Source organism: Sitophilus oryzae, unplaced genomic scaffold, assembly GCF_002938485.1.
Source record: "Sitophilus oryzae breed Bouriz unplaced genomic scaffold, Soryzae_2.0 scaffold_1507_pilon_pilon, whole genome shotgun sequence".
Taxonomy (NCBI): domain Eukaryota; kingdom Metazoa; phylum Arthropoda; class Insecta; order Coleoptera; family Curculionidae; genus Sitophilus; species Sitophilus oryzae.
Window position 1 is genome coordinate 762,804 of NW_022146178.1, and position 16,289 is coordinate 779,092.

A 16,289-nucleotide genomic window follows, 5' to 3' on the forward strand; every position below is an offset into this window, starting at 1 on the left:
CTTTTTATGCAGTCATGGCCAACTAGGGTTTCCATTAAAAAAAAACATAATGTTTGTGTCATATGTCAAAAATTTTTACAGGTTTTAGAAAAACAGAAAAACACAAACTTATTAGGTATGTGATTATCTATAACTTTTATCTGAAAACTTTTTGTCTAAAATACCGTATGATCGAATAAAAACGACGTCAGCGATGGCTATGAAATGACGATCTATGATATTTTTTTAAAAAACGACGTCCAGTTGGCTGGGAAATGAACATCAATGACATTTCCCATATAAATTTACATATAAAATGACAACGATCATGATTTCATAGCCATCGTTGACGCTGTTTTTATTCGCTCATACGGTAGATTATAATGGAATTAGAGACAAGTTTTAAAATAGCCAAAATTTGTTTTTTTCGAAATATCTAGTAAGCCTTGAACTTCTCCGAAAAATCCCAAAGGCGCATATTTATGACCCCACAAAACTGCGATTCTTTCCCCATTTAACCGACTCTCTATCTCCAGTAGTTTCCGAGATACTCATAAAGAACATCGTAGGAAACTCACCCTGTATAGTATTTAGAAACTAACTATTATTATTATTTGACTAGATTAATTTGACTAAGAAGACTCGAAGTTAATTTAAAATAAATTTGATCAGATTTTTTTTTCGTATATTCTACTACTAGACAACAAAAATTATATGATAACGCACTTTTCAACGAAGTTGCAGGAAGATATAGTGTATCTATTACAATACTTAATAGAACTACTACAATTAGAAGAAAAACAAAAAGAACAAAATACCGAAATACCTTCACCTACTACTCATCTACAAAATAAACGAATATAATCTCTTATAAAAACACTACCCAACTACTTCTTGTATTTTACACTGAAAAAATTACCAAACTTACTAATTAACCAAACAAAAAGAAAAAATAACCAAATTATCCACTTCAACTACAAAATAATAAACTATAAAAACACTACTAAACTATTCCTGGTATTCTTCACTAAACATTATAATTAAACTTAATAAAATTAGTCTAATTTTACACTACAACCACTACAACTACACAGAAAGACACAAAGAAACTACAAAGAAATAAGAACATTTTTTAAAACCAATACAAAGAAATAAGAACATTTTTTAAAACTAGAAGAAACAGAACTTCGATTCGTGCGACCAGTATAATAGATCAAGCGGACAAAGAATATAAAATACTTTAAAAATGTGCATTCAGAAAGAAAAAATATGTCGAAAATTATCTAAACATTTTTTTTTCTTATCAGTGAAAAGCATCGGCCTCGTCGGCCTTGCGGAATTTGTCGGGTATTTACAATGGTCGAATTGTATAATTACCAGCTTTTATAGCATATTTAATAGATAAAAAGTATCTGGTCGATTAGTAACCAATTGGCACTGTCCGAAAATTATCGATTTTTATTTTCTCTGTTTTTATTGGTCGCTTCAAAATTCAGAGTAACAAAAAATATTTTTCTGTAGTAAAAGACTATGAAATACGCCCCGCCATCAGGTGCTTTACATCCATAAACGTCTTAGGTTGAGCTACTTTAAAAATTCATATACAAGGGTTTAACTCAATCGTAGCAATATTATACCCTGTTAAATTCTAGGATGTAACTAAAATTGTTTTAACTATATTTTTGGTTGATTTATTGCAACTTTATTTCATGGGAATTCTATTGGAAATTCTATGGAAAAAATCATTGGCCTTATGAACTACCGGAAGTATTTTTTGGATACATTTTTCTAACTGCTGGATACAAGCAACTAATTCTTTTTCCTCGATTTTAGACATATTTTTTTCTACTACCGTATTATATGAACTACTCGTATTAATTAGAATGATCGCAATACAACCAGTTTATTTTTAAAGATATTTGAATAATATAGTTTATTTCTCCTGACATCTACTAAACATTCGAAAAACGACGGCTTAGAAGCTTTTGAGATGGCAATCAATGATAAATTTCATCTATTAAAATTTAGCATAAAGCTTCATTCAGAACCTCGCAATTAGTGGAATAAATTAGTGGTTTCAATTAGCGTAGAAGTTTGTTCCCCTAATTTGAATGTAAACATTCAGAACGTTAAAATTAATGGTAGGAATTTTCAATTACTGGAAAAAGTTGACTTTTAACTTTTCCACCAAAGAATATACCTAGCTAGAAAAAGAATGGACTCTGCCATACTGAAAAATGGTCCTACAGAAGTGGCGCCATCTATTGAGTAGGGCTTGTTTTAAATGGATCGAAGCGCGGGCTTTTTAAATGAGCGTATTTATTGAATTTTACTCTAAAATAATTAAATTTGATTATTAAATCTTATTTTTTACACAAATTCAACAATACTAATAACAAGTATCGTTGTTATGTGTAAAAAATAAGATTTAAGTATAATTTATACAATTATTAAATAAAATTAAAGCCAAACATGTGAAATATTATTTATTATTTAAAGTTTTTATTTATAAGTCAAATATTTAAACATCATTTATTATAATCAAACAAGACCAACGTAATTCCCAAAGTTTTGTAAATGGAGTAAATATAAATATGTACTTAAATGATGGCAAAAATAAAAGACTTACATTATATTTTTAGGATCACAAACAAAAGGAATTGTCTAATTAAAACACATACACAACACATATAACAAATTATAGTTTGAAAAAGGTTTGATAATCATTTATTTGATAATATTATGATTGGCGCTATGACAACGACAATATTTTTTGAGAATTTGACAATAATATGACAATGGCCGTTGGAAACTATGGAAACTATAAAAAAATTCTGATTTAACGCCATCTGGCAATAACTAGTAGCAACTTTTTAACCTAACAATTAATTGCACTACCACCTAGTGGCTAGGGCTGGAACTATTTTATTTGAGATTTCCGTGGAAACGGTGGAACCGCTTTTGCTATTTCACTTTCCCGTCCCTGCATTTTCCACTAATTATACTTCAAGATTTGCAACGAATGTCATTTTAACCTTTGATTATCATCTGTCAAGACAAAATTTGGTTAGACATCAAAATCATCATGTATTGTTTTATAACTTTGAATAAGAAGACTAAGGAAGGAGCATATCACAAATCTTAGATTCATATCAAAAATCTTAAATTCCGGTTTATCAGTGTCGTTCTAATTTTGTTTAAAAAATGTAAAACTATGATGTAGGGTAGACGTGGGGTAGACTCAATAATTTGTTGTTTTATTTTACGTTGTGAATAAATGTTGGTAGTTATTAAAATTGTTATAAAAATATATAATTCTAATAAAAATAGATAAGTTATAATAAGTATTTATTAACACAAACATCCGATACGCTACTGAAGCAGGTAAGTCAAATTAACGTATCTAAATTCTTTGACATCTAATCTTTGTTTATGTTTATATTTACGCTTATAAAAAATATATAATTTAGTTAATTTAAGTGAATTTCATAAATAATCGGTTTACTACACGTATGTATATTATATAGTAACTTACTAGCGAAAAGTTGTTCCATTATTTCACTAAATTTTTGCCGAGATCTACCGCACGCTACACAATCAACTATTTTACAGTCTTTTTCGATAAATCGCGATAGTGTCACTGTTAATTTAAGTTCTGCCACAATTTCCATCTAGATTTACTACCTTTATACAACTATCAGTAGTAGAATAAATAATAAATAACATAAAATAAGCTCCGTAAAGACTGACAAATTCACAAAATTTCAAATCAAATTCAAATGTGTCAAATGAATCGTCAAACAGAACTGTCAAGGATCCCCACCCTAGAGTGCTTTTTCCGCCCACCATGCATGAATACATGGATAGCATTATGCTCCTTCCTTAGTCTTCTTATTCAAAGTTTTATAAGCTAAATATTAGTCTTTCTCTATGGATACAACTGACTACTGGAAGCTGTTGCTAGGATATTCTATTAATTTTAATTGTGTTTTTTTAGACATTGTGAATGATCGTACACTAAAAAGTATAATTGAAACCACTAATTGCGAGGTTATAAATGAAGCTTTACAATTTGTTGAAAAGTAATAGAGAAATAATAAAAATAAAATAACAGAAAAAATCCAGTCTTACAATAGTAATAATATATACGTCCATAAGTCTATTCAAAGTCTCAATGTCTATTCAAAGGATAGGACATTTTTATAATGTTTTTAGTCAACAACAATTCTTACCTCCTTATTTTTTCAAACAAATGAATATAAAAAGTTCCGTCCTATAAGAATTATCAAAATATTGACTCTACAGCAACTGAAAATTGCATTATTTCCTTGCAAATAATGACTTTCTACTTACAAAACATAAATAGTATATTTCGTGACAATAATCCCAGTAAATTGAAATTACTAAATTCAATATCGAGATAGTTTGCATTGATGGAATATTTGCAAGAGTTACAAGTACAATCGATGCGAATTGAATTTGAGATTGATATAAGATAGGTCTTCTCACCTTACCATAAACAATGTCGATTTTGTAATAATGTATCGAATGATAGGGTAAGATAAACAAAATATTTGTTGCATAAATATACCTATAACTGTAATATTTTCAAATATTGTATGTTTTATATTTTATCCGATTTATTTTAACAAAAGAAAATCTAAAAACTTATTCTAAGAGCATAATCTAAAGCCAGATAATTTCCTATGAAAGCGTAGAGCCATGCCAACATTTATAAAAAAATTTACTATATCTATAAATTTACACTTTTTCTGTAAATTTCTATCTTAGTGGCAGCACTGCTAATAAAACCACCGTTTCTCCTTACAAGAACATCTGGAATCTAGTGTTATGAAGAGAACAGCACGGAACTCGACCCTAACATTTTCACTAAAAATCCTCACTGCTGTCAATCGTTTGAAGTTGTAACGCAAAAACATCCGAAAAGCAAATTCCAGTAGATGATTATATCAGGAAACTCATTTCTTGACTGTTGTGAAACCGAACACCAACAATACAGAGAGATGTGTAAGCTTCAAACGAGTTAATTCCCATTTGAAGCACAACCATTTTAATATTCCGATAATTAAATGGAAATATTAATATGAGGTTTACGCCATAAAGGAATCGGCAAGCTGTATACGAGAGAAAATGGCTGATAGACCAATAGGGGATATCGTGATATACTCTGACAGGCTTGGGCGCTTTAAGAAGCATCACCATGCAATGAGTGAGACCAAAAACTGTGATGGGCCCACGGGGGTAAACATCGTGAAATGGGAGATTTCCAAGGACAGCTACTGTAGAGAATGCGGAGAGGAAGAAGAAACCATAGAGTATCTGCTGTGCCACTGTCCGGCACTGAAATACTGACGCTTTAAAACTTTAGGGCAAGGTTTTTTGGAGGGACTATAGGAAGCAGCAGAAGCCAAGAACAGCGACATCGGGAACTTTGCAAATAGCTGGAAGTGCTTTAACGCAAAGAAAGAATGAGAAGAAGGTTTGGGACAACAATAACAGGGGTATCGCAATGGGCCCAAGGCCTCCGATTGAGGGATCAAACATGATCCCAAACCCCAGCAACCTAACCTAACCTATCCTACTAAGAAAATTAAAAAAAAATCTACCTAACTTTACATATATTTTAGAATGTCATCCCTGTGGCAGATAGAAATATGTTATAATAAATTTACGAACCGCATCTATACAATCTTCTATATTATTATAATATATACAGTCGTATTTATTAAAACTTATTTTAACCGCAATCATTTGTTGGTCCTTCGAGCCGGATATTTACAAAATAAAAATAAAAAAAATTGCAGAAATAATATAAATTTACAAAAACCGTGTAAGTTTACAAAAAACAGTGTAAATTTTGTTGAAAATATTTCATATCCTATAGCATGACAGCTCTACGCTTTCATACTTTCCTTACAACCACTGTATCAACTAAATTAATGCTTATAATAATTTATTGCTATATTTTTAAGGTGTATATACCGTAATACAAGAGAAACGTAAAATATCTATTAGCAAAGTGGAAGCTGACAGAGACAATACCAAAAAAGATGGGGAGGAGATTTCGCAATCTCTGACTCCCTCTCCTGAGCCGGCTTATTCTCCAACCCCCAGTCCCGAATTAGGAGAGTTCCTCAGCGAAATCTCCAACGTAACGAGGATGTCGGCCGACAGCCACAGATCCAGGTAAGACACTCTAATACTTTGTATAAATAGAATAAGATGTATTCTGTGTCCAACAAATAGAGCAACATAAATTTTATGAATAAAAATTTTGTTGTTCTATTTACAAACCTATAGTTTATCCAGCGGCAACGAGAGGATTCATACAGTAATGTCTGTCATTTTAATTAAAAAGTGAATCGTATTTTCTGTCATTCTTGAATGTCGCGTGTCGAAATCTTTCCTGACTCGTTGGACAAACTATATGCGACAAGATGCTCACAATAATTGGAAAATAGTTTATATATTTTTATAGAATTATTTTCGGGAGACGATATTGCAATTTTATCGTCGTGTATAAAACAATTTTTTTCCATAGCGAATTACGTTTTAAAAAATATTCAGAAATTATTATTCCAAGGAATTTATTACGAGTAGAAAAAATAATGTGCTGGGTTGGCGTTAGTTCCTATGTAATTTGACAAATAAATAAAGCTGTCTCTTTAGTTGTCAGTTTTGAGTCAATATTTTCTAATTCTCTTTCGTGTCGATATCAGTATCAGTATCAGTAGAATTGGAGCCAGAAATGGCTCAAACGAAATAACTAAATTACCAACAGATATTCAGGCTAAGGCGACAAACGCCATATCCAAACTACTTCCATTTAAACCCCGAATAACTTATGAAAAGGAATACAAAATTTTTCAAAAATGGAAGCAATTAAAAAAACGTGCGAGAAGAAATAAAGTTTTTGAACTATCCTCGCTGTTAAAGTATCATTTAGAACCCTTGCGGTTAAAGTACTATTTTATCTATATTTTTGATAGATATAAGACAATTTTAACAGCTGCTATGGAAAAAAATTAAAAAGTTAGTAGCTAGTTCTGTTAAATATAAAAATATGTATTTTTAAGACCAGATTTCTTGGTGGCTAGTTACGATCTAATAGGGAAAATCGTATTTTACTAATAAGAAAATGTTAACTTCCAAATATTTTAATGATACAGTCATTAACTATTTCATTTAGACAAAAAAACTATAACAAGTTACTTTAAAACTGAGTGATTTCATTTAAAAAAGATTTTTTAAAGTTTGCTTAATATAATATTTGTAATGTTGTTAAGAGCACCCTGTTTAATATTTAATATAATATTATAAAAATTTGAGTTGAGTAAAACATTTTCAAAAGACAAGAAACATAAATTGATAAAAATGCACTTATGCTGGCTTACAATAAAAATATTAAAGAAAAACTTAAATTAACATTTACTTGTGAATCCTTCAAAATATTTCTACTGTGGTATCTCACTGGTAAATACACGTTATGTACAGTAAACCAATCAACTATAAATTTCATTTAGAATTAACGAATTATACAGGGTGAGTCTTAAATAAGTACAAATATTTTCAGGGCTAGTAGATCTCGATAAAAAAAACATATTTTTTTTTCATAGTCCAAAATAACCGAGATATTTTTACTTTGAAAATTAAAAAAAATATTTTTCACTTAAATTTTGAGCACCACTAGATCTTTTCTGGGTTTTCTTTCTTGTAGATTTAATCTACTATTTATGTTCCCATATTATGAAGATATTATGTTTTTTTTTTAATTAAAAATTTCCAAATTTTTTTTTGTGGAAAAAACTCTGGGGTAGAAATATACTACCCCTAAAATATTTGCACTTATTTAAGACTCACCCTATATAAAAATTCAGAGATTATAGAGACTTGATATCTACATATTATGTAGATTTCTTATATACGATTGTGTTTCTAATCTAATCTTCATTAAATTGTGAAAGTCTATGAATCAAACTTTATATCGGTTATATCAGGTGTTATATATCTAATTTTGATATCCTAGTTCCTGTCTAAATTAGTGACTTAAGGAGCGAAAAATATTATTATACATAATATATAATAATTATTTACTAACTTTAATATTAAGCAGTAAATATTTTGTGGTTTTTAGTTAGTATAAAAATGTAAAACTTATAAAGAAATCAATAATATAATCATCCAGCAAACAGCAATTTATAAAAATAAAATAAGTACGTAGAATAGTCTCATACATCAGTTTAAAGTTGTGTTAAAAATTCAGGCGCTTATTTCCCACATTGCCTAGCTGATAAAATATTTAATCACCGAAAATGGAAAGCTTTTACTCTAAATACTGAAAAATAACTTAGACAGTATATAGAGCTGCACTAAATGCTCAGAAGTCCAGAATTTTTCAGGTTTATATTAAATATTCCGAAGAAAAATAATGTCAATAACTACACGTATTGATTTAAAATTCAAAGAGTATGGCGATTCCAAGAAAACAAACCTTTCGTCGTTAAAATCGGAGGCTACAATATACCAAGCCATTTTAAAAAGTAATACAGGGTTGCACTTCTCATACGTCGCGGAGGCTCCAAGGAGAACGACAGTTTGTATTGAAATGAAATTTTGTGAGCATATGTACATAGGTTAATTCAGAGCACTTTTTAAAAATACAAATTTTACTCTACAATCTTTAATTTTTGTTAAATTAACAAAAGGTATATCAGTCAGTATATCACACAGTCAAATAATAAGGATCTAGTGACGCAAAATCATAAAAATTAAAATATCTGGGAAAATCTTTGTCTGAGGGGTAGCTAACCTTAATAAAATTTTGAAGATATATAAATTCCCCATTGAACATCGGAATAATATACTGGGTGTTCCATTTAAAATAAAGGAGTAACTTGCTTTTAAATGTGACTATGTTCCATATTAATTTTGTCTCACCCTGTACAACTTTTCGTGTCAAATTTCAATTTGGTTTAACATACAATGGTTACTGTAATTAAATATAAAGCTATAAAGGTCAATTAAAATTTAGGTAGCTGTTATCGAAATTTAAAATTTACTCTTCACTTCATTTTCACAATACCGGGTGCGTCTCAAAAGTGGCTCACCCCTATAACTTTTTTATTTTTTCAGATAAAACAACGAGATTTGGTATGTTAGTATATGACATAAATTGGGATTGATCGACGTATTCAATTGTTTTCGGTCACTTCCGGTTTCACCGGAAATGACTACAACTTTTAATTTTTAAATGGCACCCTCGGTATTTTTTTACTTTATTCGATAGAAAATGACCCTCTGAATCGAATGACATATCATATGTCAACTTTTGACATTTTGGCATATGGTTTATTTGAAATTGTAACATCCGGTTCATAATATGGTTCATAGGGTGCCATTTAAAAATCAAAAGTTGTAGTCATTTCCAGTGAAACCGAAAGTGACCGAAAACAATTGAATACATCAATCAATCCCAATTTATGTCATGTACTAGCATAGCAAATCTCGTTATTTTATCTGAAAAATAAAAAAACTTATAGGGGTGAGCCACTTTTGAGACGCACCCGGTATGTGAAATATGTGAAAATCCTTAGATTTTAGGTATATGCTTCTTTAATAAAACTCACCTTAATTTTTTTTCAATAGAGTTCAGAACTAAGAGCCCATGCAAGGGGGGGGGGAGGTGATCGTTGCCATGCTAGATCTGAATAGGCTCTGTTCACAATATCACCGAGCTTTAAGCAAACTCAGTGATATTGTGATTTTACTTCACGCTAACTAACCAAATAACTTTGTATGGAAACGCCATATCAAAAAAATTATGCAATCACCTTTGGACTTTTTCGCTGTTATTGATTTACATCCTATATCCATCATATTTAATATTCTTTCAAGTTAACTTTTTTATACAACCGCCTGGTGTTTTATCAGCTAACAGATAAACATGGAGCCCTAAACGCGCCCTATTTAAACTCGGCAGCCCTAAGCGTTTTAATATTGTCGCTCCGGAAGAAACTTTAAATTGCCGAAAACTTTTCCTTTACACCTTGTCTGGCAAGTATAGACTAACTTCATTAAGACCCAAGAAAGGGACTTTAAATCGCCAACGTCTGGAGGAACGACGAAGTCGAACAAGTTATTTATTTATTGGTGACTCGTTAAGTCGTTTTTATATTTCGAAATTTTGTACAAGTTTGTATTTTATTTGAATGTATAAATGAATTTAAATACAAAAGTTTCTCGTTGTTGAAAATTAATTTGGAATACTTTGAAGCCATTCAGTTAAAGGAATGTCTTAAATTATATCAAAGAAACTTTGTATTCTTTTTCTGTAAGAGTGAAGATTTCTATCTTGAACGATAATGAAATATTCAACCAATTCAGTTTATTCTAAAAATATAATAGAAATAAGGAAATTCTGTGTAAAATGTACCTTTTAAGTTTCAACACATTTAATAATTAAAAATTATATAAAGGTGCGTACTCATTAGAGCATTTTGCTCCGAACGAACCAAACGAGCCGAGCGCGCAGAGCCGAATTCGGCCAGCGAATACGTGTTCGCGAGCAAAATTTCACCGAACCGAGCGCGCCAAACATTTTCGCCGGCTTTTCGGTATATGCATTTTGCTCAAAGGGGATGCCTTGTTCAGTGGGTTCGTTGCGTTCATGGTGTTCGTCCTATTCGGGGCATTCGTGGCTAAAAATTTTCATTATTTTGCTTTTTCTTTGCTCAAACGAAATGGAGTGGAATAGAGAAAAGTGCCTTCAGTTAATAGACCTTTATGAACAATATCCATATGGAAACATTTGGAAAATGTCACATGATTTGTATCTATGATCTATGATCTAATACTAGATATATGATCTAATAGTATCCATATCTCTCAGTAGCCTTCCATTTTGACGGCGTAAAAACAAACTTCTCGCCCATAATTTTCTTGATGTTTTCTTCTTTTCCCTATTGGTAATGTTTTGTATAACGAAAAAAGCACCAGCAGCGATAATATCATCTTCCGGGTCCATTAACACGCTCGATGCAGAACGGTGACCTAGAGATTCAAAGCGCGAATAAAAATTAAATACAACTGAACGTGAGAACACAGCGAACGCAACAAGCGCTCTGAACATCGCGATCTTTTCCTTATTGAGTTCGTTCGTGCGCGCTCGGCTCGCTTGGTGCGTTCGGACCAAAATGCTCTAGTGAGTACGCACCCTAAAACTCAAAAAAAATTATATACATTGCAAGTTATTTAATCCCAACAGCTGGTAACGACTTATTCCGATTGGCCAATATTTTCTATTACCGAATATACTGTATGATTGAAAAAAAAACGGCGTCAGCGATGGCTATGAAATGAAGATGGCTGTCATTTTATAGGTACAGGATTCGGCAATAGTGCGTCGGGCATCTATAGCTCCTAGAATAAAAAAAAACTTGGGAATTTTCTTTAAGTGCAAATCTAAAGTATGTATTAGGATATATTTCAGAAAAATATTTTAACTTCTATAGGGTGGCTCAAAAAAGTGTGAGTGGATCGGGATGATTTTTTTTAAATGGAACACCCTGTATATTATTGCATTTTTGGCTTCCTTTTAGACCACTTTACATAATCCTACGATATGAGTAAATAATATATTTCGATAGTTTTAGAGATATTAAATAAATAAATTAAAAAAAAATCCGCCTTTCTAAAAAAAAAATATTAAAAATACAAGAACTGTCCTGAAATCAAAACTATTTTAGGTATTTACTTTAGATGGTCTGTACTTAGCTTTGCTATAAATATGGTACTTCTGTCGGAAATTTACACGAATGTTTCATCAAACACTAAATACGCAAAACAAAACTTATTTTTTTCATCTAATCTCAAAGATAATTAGGATAAATATGTATTTAACTAGAACATAGTATTAAAATTGCAACAAAACCCGTGTTAGTGCATTTTATCTGGTATTTAACATAATATTTAAAGCAAGGTAAAAGTAACAATAAAATTTACCAAATGAGCGAAAAAATTAACACTTATTATTGTGCATTTGGACAAACAAAACTAAGCCAATTTGTTTTTTAGATACTCGATATATTCTAGAGAGAGTTCTGTGGATGTAGGAAACGAAAGTAGACCATCTGTAACTAGTTTATCATCATATTCTACCTCTTCTAGAAGGTATGAAATTATAGGCCAAAGATCTATGGATTCTAGAGCCAGTGTAACCAGTTTATGGTCTTCCGACATGTCAAGGTAAGTAACATTTTTATATTAAGAACAACTTAGCTTTTATTTCATTTAAGAAATGACCACACTAATCTTTGTAAGAATGATTCTTATGCGGTGGTTGCATTATTGCATTGGATGCGACTTAATGCGAGAATTTGTTCATGTAGAATGTTTAGGAGGGGAGTTAATCACCGCGACGTTACAGATCTATTGTGTGCTCCCCTTTCTTGAGTTATAACGAGTTATAACTCATTATACAGCCTCAGGGCTTTAACAAAAGCCAGTACCTGAGACGGCTTCACAAGGGCCAGCTCTCCATCCTCGACATCAGCCGTACCAAAGTTCATGGCACGAATGGTCGTCGTCTCGGCGCACTCATTGATAAGGTGTTCTGGTGTTTCCCCATTTTCCCCACAGAATCTGCATTCGCCGTTGTTTCTCAGCTTGAACCTACTGAGGTGTTCGTTGAGGAGACAGTGTCCTGTTAGAAACCCCGTGACAATCCGAATAATGTTTTTACTTAAATCAAGGAAAACTTTTGATTTTTTTCGGTCGTAAGTTCTGAGGAACTTTTTCGGCTGTCTTAGGCCGTTGGAGGACACCCGTTCCAAGTTACGGATGGAGTCTTCCAGATTCTTCAGTTCCGCTTTTAGTTGGTTCCCGTTTGGAAAACAGAACGGTTCTGGTTCAGTTAGTGGAGTGTTCGCTCCTTTCCTAGTAAAAGTAGGTCCTCGTAGTGCTTTTTCATTGCCTTCTATCTAGGGAATGCAATCCCGCACCAAAATCTCAATCCCGCAAACACGCGGGATTAAAGCAATCAATCCCGCGGATCCGCAAAATTGCGGGAGTGTAAACAATAGCCATACATTTGGTCCTAAATGGTACAAAAGCCATTGTACATTTTGCATAGGCCCACAATATATTGATATAGCGTGTATCTTAAACTAGCTGTACAGAAATTTGGACCGACATATTTGGGTGTTCAAAAAATATATTTAATATTAAATAAACTTAAATTTTATTATAATTTATCTACTTATTTTATAAATAAAAATATTATTCTGATGTTGATATTTTTTTTCTAACTTGTGTTAGTTATTTGCTTTTAGATACACTCTATATCAATAATTTTTTGGTATATGCAGAATGTACAAAGCTTTTTGTACCATTTAGGACCATACGTGTGAATAAAAATGCATATTTTTCGAAAAAAGCGTCGTATTTTCCTTAAAACAAAAAAAAATAAAAAACCGATCATTTTTTTTCTAATTTCAATACAGATTAGTCGTACTTGGTAAAAATGTCGATTTTTTAAAAATTGTAAATTTGCGGTAAAAAAATTCTTAACCAAATTTTGACACTCTTATAAAACACCCTGTATACGAGAATTCGCTAAATATATTTTCGAAAACTACATAGCATTTTAATTACAATAGATGCATCGAAAACCTGGTCCAAACCGCATTCCAAAATCTTTTTTAGTTCAAGAGATATTCTTTAAATTTACCCAAAAATTTTGCTTGTCCCGATAATTATGTCGGGCAGTTTATTTGACGAAATTGTCCACAAGTACTAGTTTACTGGTTAAACGCTTTTCTTCACTTACGCGCATACGCCAGAAAGAAAACTAAGAACTAACCTGTTTGTTTCACTTATTTTTAATGGCCAAGCCGTAAGGGGAATCCCCCGGGTTTCGAGCGTGGACGCATTGGCCCGGAACGAAGCGGTTTGATCTTGATCGAGATCGATTCGGTTACCAAGTAATAATGCGTCGATCCCGCAGGTCCCGCACGGTAAATCCCGCAACTTTGATCCCGCGAAATCTTAGAGGGATCCCGCATTTGCGGGATTGCATTCCCTACTTCTATCCCATGGTGACCAGGCACCCAGAGTAGGAGGACTTTATTTTCTTTGCCTAATTTTGAATTTGTTCATACGAACTCTAAAGGCCTGTCTACACATATTGTTTTACCTTATGTCTTACCTTATACTTAGGCCGACTAGAAATCTGAGAGTCATTAATGAATCTCAGAGTCATTAAATTTCACAACAAAATTGTCGTTTTATCTACACTGAAAAAATTCTTGTACAAATTTGCATCTAATGTCAAATCACATTTAAAATTGTGTAATATGTTTTTATCAATCTAAACTTTTCACACTACTGACTGTTAAAAAACACAACCTTCAGCTTAAGAGTCTATTACGCTGTACTTTCGGGTCACTTAAAGCGGATATGTGGCCAAAGGAAATATTGTATATTATATTTCAGAAATCTGCCTAAAGCTTAGCCCGATCCTGTCGTGTTAAGCCACGCCCAAAACTCCAAACACACGTGCTTTGATTAAGGCTTGATTAAGGTTTGCAGAGCTTCAGCATTTGCCATAAAATAGCGAGCAATTTGTTAAAAAACGATTTAAATTATATATCATTGTAATCACAAAACTTCAATCTATTTCCGTATTGTAACGGAATTTTAAATGATGTCTTTATTTTCGAGTAAATTTAGTCCAAACATAAGGAATATTTTAATGATGTTTGACCATCAAAATCTTAAAAATAAAGAAGTTGTCTAAAAATGTGCTACAATAAGAACATAGTATAATCCTTTATCTTTAATTTCTTTCTTCATTTGTGTAAAAATATCTAGCCAGTTTTACATAAAACGTTAAATGCCGAGCGCTTATTTTGCTGCTTTTTCAGATCAGTGAAATGGACTCTTAAGAACCTACGCCCTGCATTATCACATATTATTTTACAATTAATTTTATTTATTGGATGAAAGTGTATTGGTTTCCGATCGGTGAACAAATTGGAATTTGATACAGCATTATCATCGCCAATGTACGCCCAGCTCAAAAACAACTAATTCAAGTTTAAACCACAAAACCATATCGATTTTATAAATGTATGTAAATAGAACTGTTTGCTTTAAGTCTGGATTTGCCATTAATTGAAATTACATACGCTGTGTGCAATTTAAAGTAATGAAGAGTAGTTCCCTTGGATTAAATCGCCGTAATTTAGACTGATTAAATCAACGATTAATGTATTAAATAATTTTTTAACTTAAAAAGTTACATTAGAACTATACCGTATGATCGAAAAAAATTGGCACCGGGAGGCACGTATAGCCGCCCATACTAAAATATGTTAATAAAAAGTTGGTAGGCAGTTTTTTTAGTTTCAAAATAAAGGATTTTTTCCAATTTTTTATCTTAAAAACTGCGACTTGATTTTGATGTTATTACAAATTTTGTTGCAAATATTATTCCTAATCTTAAATTGAAAACCGCGTTTCGCTAGCTACTGTAATTTTGGAGTTACGATTTTTTTAAAATTTTCAATCCCCTCTCATACCAACCCTCCACCCCCACCAAAAACTAATGGCCAGATTCTCGGGTGCCACAGTATTTTTGCGCCAAATTTGGTTAAAATCGGTTTAGCGGTTTTTGAGTTATCGTGTTACAACGGTCAGACAAACAGACAGACAAACAGACAAAGAAATATTTTGTATTTATGTCATTTATGACCCAAATAACTCATTTTGAGTGAAATAAAAAAAAATTTGCCGATCTTAATAGCCTACCATGCCTATTGGTATGGTCGGCTAAAAGTGGCGTCAAGATATTTTATATGTAAAATTATGTGGGGAAGGTTATCGATTGTCATTTCCAAGCCAACTAGACGCCGTTTTTTTCGATCATACGGTACTGCATAATTATACAGGGTGAGTCTTAAATAAGTGCAAATATTTTCAGGGCTGGTAGATGTCGATAAAAGAAACATATTTCCTCTTTACCGTTTTTCAACTAAGGCCAAAATAACCAAAATTTCCAAAAAACATATGTTTTGCTTAAATTTTGAGAAAGTATTTATTATTCTTGTAAATTTAATCTACTACTTATGTTGCCATATCATCAGGAAATTATGTTTTTACACTGAAAACTAAAAAAAATCATTTTTTTTCAAAAAATTCCAAATTTTCGAGAAAAAAAATTTGCGGAAAAAACCATAATCGTGTTTCTTGGATCAAAATATACTGCCCGAGTTTCCCGAATTGTATTTGAG

At 31.8% G+C, this 16,289-nt stretch overlaps 1 protein-coding gene across 8 annotated transcripts in view; it reads left to right on the plus strand.

Annotated features, from left to right (window-relative positions):
- Positions 1-16,289, plus strand: part of LOC115878260 (cAMP-specific 3',5'-cyclic phosphodiesterase) — a 743,109-nt gene that overhangs the window by 307,647 nt on the left and 419,173 nt on the right. The window contains exons 3-4 of one of the 8 annotated variants that reach the window (XM_030894686.1): positions 5,973-6,186; positions 12,073-12,243. The exons of the other annotated variants lie outside the window; for them this stretch is intronic. Of the exons in view, the coding sequence (XP_030750546.1) occupies positions 5,973-6,186; positions 12,073-12,243 (385 nt within the window). The remainder of the gene's footprint in view (positions 1-5,972; positions 6,187-12,072; positions 12,244-16,289) is intronic. 8 annotated transcript variants of the gene reach the window in all.